This window comes from Cariama cristata, unplaced genomic scaffold (genome assembly GCF_000690535.1).
Source record: "Cariama cristata isolate BGI_N322 unplaced genomic scaffold, ASM69053v1 scaffold43583, whole genome shotgun sequence".
Classification (NCBI taxonomy): domain Eukaryota; kingdom Metazoa; phylum Chordata; class Aves; order Cariamiformes; family Cariamidae; genus Cariama; species Cariama cristata.
Genome location: NW_009607495.1, coordinates 9,357 through 17,268, shown reverse-complemented (window position 1 = coordinate 17,268; position 7,912 = coordinate 9,357). Strand labels below are relative to the sequence as shown.

Genomic DNA, 7,912 nt, shown 5'->3' with positions numbered 1-7,912 from the left:
GAACCTCATGAGATTCAACAAGGCCAAGTGCAAGGTCCTGCACATGGGTCGGGGCAATCCCCTGTATCAATACAGGCTGGGGGATGAAGGGATTGAGAGTAGCTCTGCCAAGAAGGACTTAGGGGTACTGGTGGATGAAAAGCTGGACATGAGCTGGCAATAGGCACTCGCAGCCCAGAAAGCCAACCGTATCCTGGGCCACATCAAAAGCAGGGTGACCAGCAGGTCAAGGGAGGGGATTCTGCCCCTCTACTCCGCTCTGGTGAGACCCCACCTGGAGTACTGTCTTCAGCTCTGGGGACCCCAATACAAGGACATGGACCTGTTGGAGCGAGTCCAGAGGAGGACCACAGAGATGATCAGAGGGCTGGAGCACCTCTCCTATGAAGACAGGCTGAGAGAGTTGGGGTTGTTCAGCCTGGAGAAGAGAAGGCTCTGGGGAGACCTTATAAGAGTTTTCCAGTACCTAAAAAGGGCCTACAAGAAAGCTGGGAAGGGACTTTTTACAAGGGCATGGAGCGATAGCACAAGGGGTAACAGCTCTAAACTGAAAGAGAGTAGATTTAGATTAGATATAAGGAAGAAATTCTCCACTATGAGGCACTGGCACAGATTGCCCAGAGAAGCTGTGGATGCCCTCTCCCTGGAAGTGTTCAAGGCCAGGCTGGATGGAGCAACCTGGTCTAGTGGAAGGGATCCCCGCACATGGCAGGGGGGGTGGGACTGGATGATCTTTAAGGTCCCTTCCAGCCAAACAAATCTGATTTCTATGACTTGGGATTCTGGAGCACAAGAGAAACTGGCTGGGAGGAGAAGAGGGGCAAAGAAGAGTCTTGAGAGAATGTGAATTTTAATCAAACCCAAAACCCAAGACTAAAATCCTGGTTCTGTTATCTGATACTGTCTACTCTTATTAGGTATTCAACAAAAACATCCAACATACAAATCAGTCCCCTACAGAGACTTCTCTATCTCTGCTAAGAAGTCTTCTGGTAACATCTCTTGAAAATGCATCCTTTTATTTCTAGATGCATCTTGCTGAACTGAACCAGTCAACCCTTTAGCACAGAACCTCAGAGTACAGAATGCAAAAGTTTCAAGTCCAAAACAAAGGTACTAACTACTGAACATACTTCTGTAGCAGAAAAAAAACAGCAAGCCTCTCGGCCAATCTTTGGAAAACTAATTTTATGATTTTCAGAGTATTCAGTACTTCTGGTAGCATTATCAGTCTCCTGAGAACATATGAAACTTAGAACAGACTGTGTATCATTTTTATATAATAGCCTGACTCCCAAAAGAACTGGTCCATTTACTTCATTACGTTTGAAATACTTTTGCTTCCTGTCTCATTTGCTTCTTTCTAACGTCTTGCTAATAGTATTGACCAAAAATGTGGTTTGGGTTAAAACCCCCACTGTTTTTTTTATGGGCAAAATCTTCTCTATATCCTCTCATATTATTTAAACCATCCTTTTTCCCTCGTAAGTGGGGTCTTATCCCAAAACTGGGACTTAAGAAATACAAATCATAAAAGGCTTTTACAGCTGGATAGGTTTCCAGAGAAACCCAGAATTATCTTTCTAAATTAAATCTCAGAAAGTTTTGTGAAAGTGACATCTGAAAATGTGCCAGTTACCGTGTTAAGATACAGCAATAATACCTTATTAAAACAAAAAAGTAAGTCCCGTATTGTCCATACACTTCCCAAGGAGCTAAGCATTTGGAGAAATACTAGATTCAATTCCAATTTCTGAGTGTGCAGATAGGGATACCTGATGTTTTCTGGAATTCTGAATTCACAGTTTGTGCAAGCTGCTGGGACAATCTCATTTACATTGCTTTTTATACGCTGGTAGGCAATGAGGGGAGGTTGGCAGGCACAAGGAGATGGAGGAGTAACATGTACTAGAGGGACATTTCTGTTATGCTCCCAAACCTGTTAAAGGCTAGAGCTTTCTAACTTCCCAGGACGTTTTAAAACTTAAAATATTCACAATGCTGAACCCTAATTTGCTGTTAGCTTCAGAGTACTTTCAACTAAGAATTTCCAAACAGAGAAGACACTGGTTTTAGATGACCTAGAAAGCAGGTTCACAGACCACTATGCTATGCCTTCAAAACCACTTGTAAGCAAAACTCTTCCTCAGTTCTTGATCCAAAGGCTTTGGGCAAAGGAATTATAGGAAAATCAGGTTGCCTGGGACACCAAAAAGATAACCTACAGCATATGTCCTGTGCATGTGCCTAAACAAAGATGGGTTTTTATCATCTTGTTCCATCCTTGGTGGCTTGAAAGACATTGATGTCATTTCAACCAGTGCTCCCTACCTCAGGATCGAAGCAGAGCAGTGCCAACTACACGAGCCATTATTGTGTAGTACTGGCCCAGCAACTATCATGGTAACAGAGATCATGTGAAGGGAAGGAATGCTAGGAGACCTCCTCACCTGCACAGACCTTGCCTGTGCACTGGTCAGGAGGAACACTTTTTTCCTCTTGATATCTGTAAGGGATTGTTGACTTTGCCTCCTCAAGACTCGGGTGACTCCAAGAAAACTGGGCCGCTTCTTCTGCAAGCTGGAGGAAAGGGGTCTCAGGCTTTTTTAGGGGCTTTGGAAAGAAATTGGCTCCGCTTCTGTCACTGATGCCACTCTGGCTTTTTTCAGGGAATTTTTGTAGTCTGTTCATCCTTCACTACCAGCCAGATGATAGCTGGGTTTCATTAAGGCTTATTTCTTCCTTTTCATCCAAAAAACACTATCCTGCAAACTCTGCAAAAAACTCAAATGCTTTTTAATGTAGCAACACCGAACAGACTAAAAATTAAAACAAAAATAAAAATCTTTTACATCTCCGAAGTTTTGCTACAAAGGCAGGCCCCAAGCCTGACATGCCTGCTATTTGGAGGGAGAGACCTATCCAGAGTTCTTTCTGAAAGCTGGTACTTCGTCCTAATTCACAGCAAAGACCTCTTCTGCTGCCAGTTGCCAGGGAGACTAGAAATACTATTCAGGCTTGGAGGGATCTTTTGTCTCAAGCTCTGAAAAAGCTCTCAACTGAGCATTTAAGGCCTTCTTCATTTTCTGTCATTTTAGCAGAGAAAAGGAGATGGAAATTTGTTATGGAAGGAAAAACAAGCATCCACAGAGCCCAATCATTTGCACAACAATAACCTCAGAAGAACAGCTCAATAACACCTCATCTCCAAGAAAAGAAAACAACTCCAACCTAAAAGAAAATCTCCCTTCAACAAGTATGACATGCTAGTTAGTATACTCTTTCTTCTAACAAGAGGCTATAGAGGGCACACAGAGTAAGAAATACTGCAAGGATTCAGGCTTGCTGCCACCAGCAGCAGCAGCAAAAAAAAAGCCACCAAAAGAGAAGAGGTGGACATACTCTGTCCTTTATTTTCTTCTGTAAAAAACCCATTAAGGACCGAAACATAGGTCCTTTAAAAAAGAAAACTATACAAAAAAACCCAGCATCCTAGATCTTTTGTAAAACTTAGTAAGCATCTGGTGAAAAAGCCAAAATTATTAAAAGGGTTTCAATAATCCTAGCCCTTCAGTATAACGGCAAAATTTCTACACTTAATTTATATTAAAGATCTGATCTTCCATATCAGCTGCTCACAGAAAAAGAAAAAACCAAAATCCACCAAACAAAAAACAAACAAAACCTTAATAAAAATAGGTTGCACTGTATAGAAAACTACAAAAGCCGCAGACCATATGTTTGAACTGGTGGTCTGCTTAACATTCCCAAGAGCTACTTTTAAAGTCAGTATTATGCCTATGTAAACTTAACTGAAGTTTAGAGATCCATTAGCCTAAATGCACAGGCACTAAACACATTCTTTTTACATTTCAAATTTCTAGATAAAACAATTTGAAAATATTTCAGATTATCAAATATCCTTCTGTTGCGTTCCCCGTACATGGAATATAGTCATATCTAAAACATCACTTATGTAGCATTTGAAAATGCATACTAAAAAAAAACTGGGAAAGTCAGCAGATAACAACCACAAATTTTTTTTGCTTATTCAACAAGCCATTTGTAGGAATTGCACAGTACAAGTCATCCTGTGGTTTACAACTTGAGCAAACCACTTAAACTACTATAGCACAGCTCTCCAAGACCAAAACAGTAACAAACAGCCATATAAAGTATTTACAAAGCAGAGCTGCTTTCTTGGACTGATAAACCTTTCTGTTGACACTAGTACCCGCAAGAATCTTTACCAGAAAACTTTAACCTGTCACTCTGCTGCCTTTCATAAATAAAGACAGGCAGCACTGAAATACAGCCATTTTCTGAACGGGAACAACTTCAAAGCTTACCCAGACTGCAAGCATCTGCAATATACCAGTTCTTTCATTTTAATTAACCTGAATGCATCATATTTGAGCTAATAATTAAAACTTACAAGTTGTTTGTTTGTTTTTACAAGACTTTCTAAACAATCTTGTAAGCCAACTTATCATTAACAAACTTTATTATCCTGTATAAGCAGAGTAACCAAGAGCAATTCTGAGTCAGATGTCCTCAGAGTCATAAACTGATTAACTGAAGATATTTTGTTAAAACTCAAAATATAGCAAGAGCATTCTACTTACCATTTTCACTATGTCAGCATAAGCTGATTCAACAATCACTCCACGATTTGTTGAAACATATTCAACCAGTTCATTCAGTGTTGCTCTCTTAATTTCTTTGCTTTTCAGGTCCGAAACAGAGTCCATGAAGTCAAAGAGTACACAACACTGTTGCAACTTCTGACAAAAAAGATCTTGCTGTTCATTGAAGGTGGCATCTATAAAATAAAATAAAATAAAATAAAATAAAATAAACCACCCCACACCCACAACCAAAGCTTAGGTCTGTAGAACCAAACTCAGGATTTCTAAATCTGGTATTTTGTTGACTAAAATTTGCATAGCTATCAGGTTTTTTTGTTATGGGGAACAGTATGCTCTATAGTCAGCAAATTAATAAGCAATATTGTCAAAACAGAAAATACCTGTTTAAGTATGTTAGAATGAAAGACCCGCCATTCACAACTTGTGTTTCATACAAGAAATAATAGATAAATATAAGGCAGTAAATACATTTACAGAAAACGAGTTCCTGAATAAACTTTATTTGAAATACATAGACATTAACAAGTACCAACTCTCCCTCACCAAAAGTCATATACAGAAGCAGTACATCATACTAACCTTTCATTCATCCGATTTGTCTCATTCTGTTCCCTAATCCTTTATTATGTAACCTGCTTAAAAGCTGTAAAATCTGCTTTGAAGGAACCTTGTCTTTTTACCCCAATGCAAAATGCTTCACATACTTTTGACATCATGTGACAAATGTTTCTCTTAAGAATCAACTCCTATATTTCAAAAGGATTAATCCTGAATTTTCATGCTGTGGTCTAAATAATTTATGACAATCTCAGTCATGTAAGATTTTCCAGTATTTTTGGCCTATTAAGACAACATGTTTGCTATGACATGGCATTTTCATTTTAGAGTGTAGTTTCTCTATAAGCTGATAAGCAAAATTCCTCCATTAGTATTTCACATTAGCTCTAAAAAAGATGGATTATTAAGTACAGTACACTTCAAAAATTTAATACACCCTTAAAATATTGTAACTGTTCAAAAGTTGCATGATCACAACAAAAGCAGCCATGGTTTCAACTGAAAAATTGGTTTAATGTGCCTTTCGTTCTTGTTTTTAATTGCTTGTTGAGGTTCTAAGCCACTCCAGCAACATAGCATCACTCATCTATCAGTCAGTTGGGATTTCGTGTCTTCTGGTGAAAAATTTTTATTTCCAATTTTATCTGCAAATAAGGAATGCTCTCCCCCTGAAGAATTTTCAAGACTTGTCTATAGCCAGACTACTAATCCCTTAGCTTCATTCATTCAGTGCAGTATTGATATTAGGACTGTTGTTTCATAAGCAAATTATCAAGACAAGAAAAAGGCCACTGCCTTGTAACACTGCGTACTGAAAATCTTAAGTCTCACGTTAAAATTTGAACAAATCTCAAAAAGATCTCATGCTTCTCTTTATTATTTTAGGATTATTCCAATTAAACAGACTTTGTTTTAACTTTGTAAGTTTAACAACTCAAACACTCTTCAATAACTCCAGTTCTTCCAAGTTTCTTACCAAAACACCTTCTGTTCAGTGGCTGGAACAGCAAGAGTCAAGAGTGGGTTTAATATTCACTAATTATCTGACAGAATTCTTTTGTTTCCGTAAGCAAAAAGTAATTGCTAAAATGGACTGAAACGCCTCCACTGTAATCCCAACTGCTCGCTCTGCCCTGGAAAGTTCAAACACCGGAATATTGTATTGTATTCCCTTTCCCCATCCGACAGTCATGATCCTATTAACCAAGCATAACAACTTCAGTGAGCTTTTGAAAAAGCTGGCAATTACTATTCCCTCATAAAGAACAATTCATACTTTTGAATGTTAATTCTGCAATTTTAACCATTTCTCTTTTGAATAAAAATTTTGCAGGATGCTTATTTCACTCAGATAACTAGAGAGACATGAATTGTTACACTCTGCAAAAAAATTAACATCAGCTGTAAAAACATTTGTAAGTTACATAACATTTCAGCTCAGATCTTCTAATATTCTACAGCAGATTGCATGAGTAAGTATTGTATCATAGCAACAAAGCAATAACAGCGACATGCTGAGGATAAAATCCAAAAAGCCTAATTTAAGGAACTGACACAGGAAGGACAGCTTTTTTTGACACTAGCCCCAAGCTGATAGTCAGACTCAAACAGGAGTCAAACCTACTCTTATTTTTCCTCACTACAAACTTAACTATATTCCAAGTTACAAAAGCCCAGCAGCGAGGCACAGCTAATAGAGTGAAGTTCAATAAAATGAAGTATCATTAACCAAAATTTACCTAGAAGTTTCAAAAACCAGCAGACAGCATCTGAATATTCCTGACAGTAGTTAAAACAGACTACAGACCTCAGGTTAAAAGCAAGTAACAGGAATTCAGACAAAATAATCAAATCCCTCATTACCTTCCCCAGAATATCAAAGAAATCCCTGCATTAGGCACTTTTAGTTAGAGTAACAGAGATCGTATCTCTCCTGCCATGCATCATCTGTCCATTTCATCAGCAATCTGATCTATCTCAATTAGGTATGTTTTCTCAAATGAAAAACCTGCCCATTAATGTTTTGTTACTCTTATGATTCAAAGCAAAACCAAAGGAACTATTTTCTTCTACGCATACATCCATTTTCCATACTTATAATGAGAATCATAAAACAAAGACATCTGCAAAACATGAAAATTATGTGCAACCATGATAATAAATAAGGTACCGAGAAAGCCAGTTCTGTTCTATCAGCACTATCTGTCTTCACGTGCTCAATTCCTGCTTGACACATAGCACATTTATCCTGGGAATGTTATGAGAGGTACCATGGGAACTACCAAGTGATTTGGGAAAACTGGTTTCTCAGATAGCGTTCTTAACTTTTGAAAGCCTTGTCTTTAACTATCTTTAACTATCCCAGCACAACGGAAGCTAGACAACTCTACAGCACAATAAAATCATATTGCAATAGTTTATTCCAGTTCTATGAATAAAATAAATTGTGCATAATTGCATCAACACTGGAGCTTTTAGTTTTAGTCATTAAACAACCTGTGGCATGACTTTTAAACCAATTTCAATTTAATACCTATCAAGATTTACACCATACATCTGAAGTTCAAGATAACTGCTTTTCTTCAACTACCCTAAATACCATAAGGTATTTAAGGTATACCCGTAAGATAATGTAGGTTCAAAGTAGACAGTGGATGCCTCAATAAAATAACCTTGTTTCCAGGCTGTATTTTGGGGTGAGGGGG

General features: G+C 38.1%; 1 protein-coding gene across 1 annotated transcript in view; it reads right to left on the bottom strand.

Annotated features, from left to right (window-relative positions):
* Window positions 1-4,822, bottom strand: part of LOC104158949 (serine/threonine-protein phosphatase 2A 56 kDa regulatory subunit alpha isoform-like) — a gene marked incomplete at both ends in the record, with an annotated part of 6,797 nt that extends 1,975 nt beyond the window's left edge. Inside the window, one exon of the mRNA XM_009696733.1 lies at window positions 4,626-4,822. Coding sequence (XP_009695035.1) covers window positions 4,626-4,822 — 197 coding nt within the window. The remainder of the gene's footprint in view (window positions 1-4,625) is intronic.
* Between the last annotated feature and the right edge of the window lie 3,090 nt (window positions 4,823-7,912).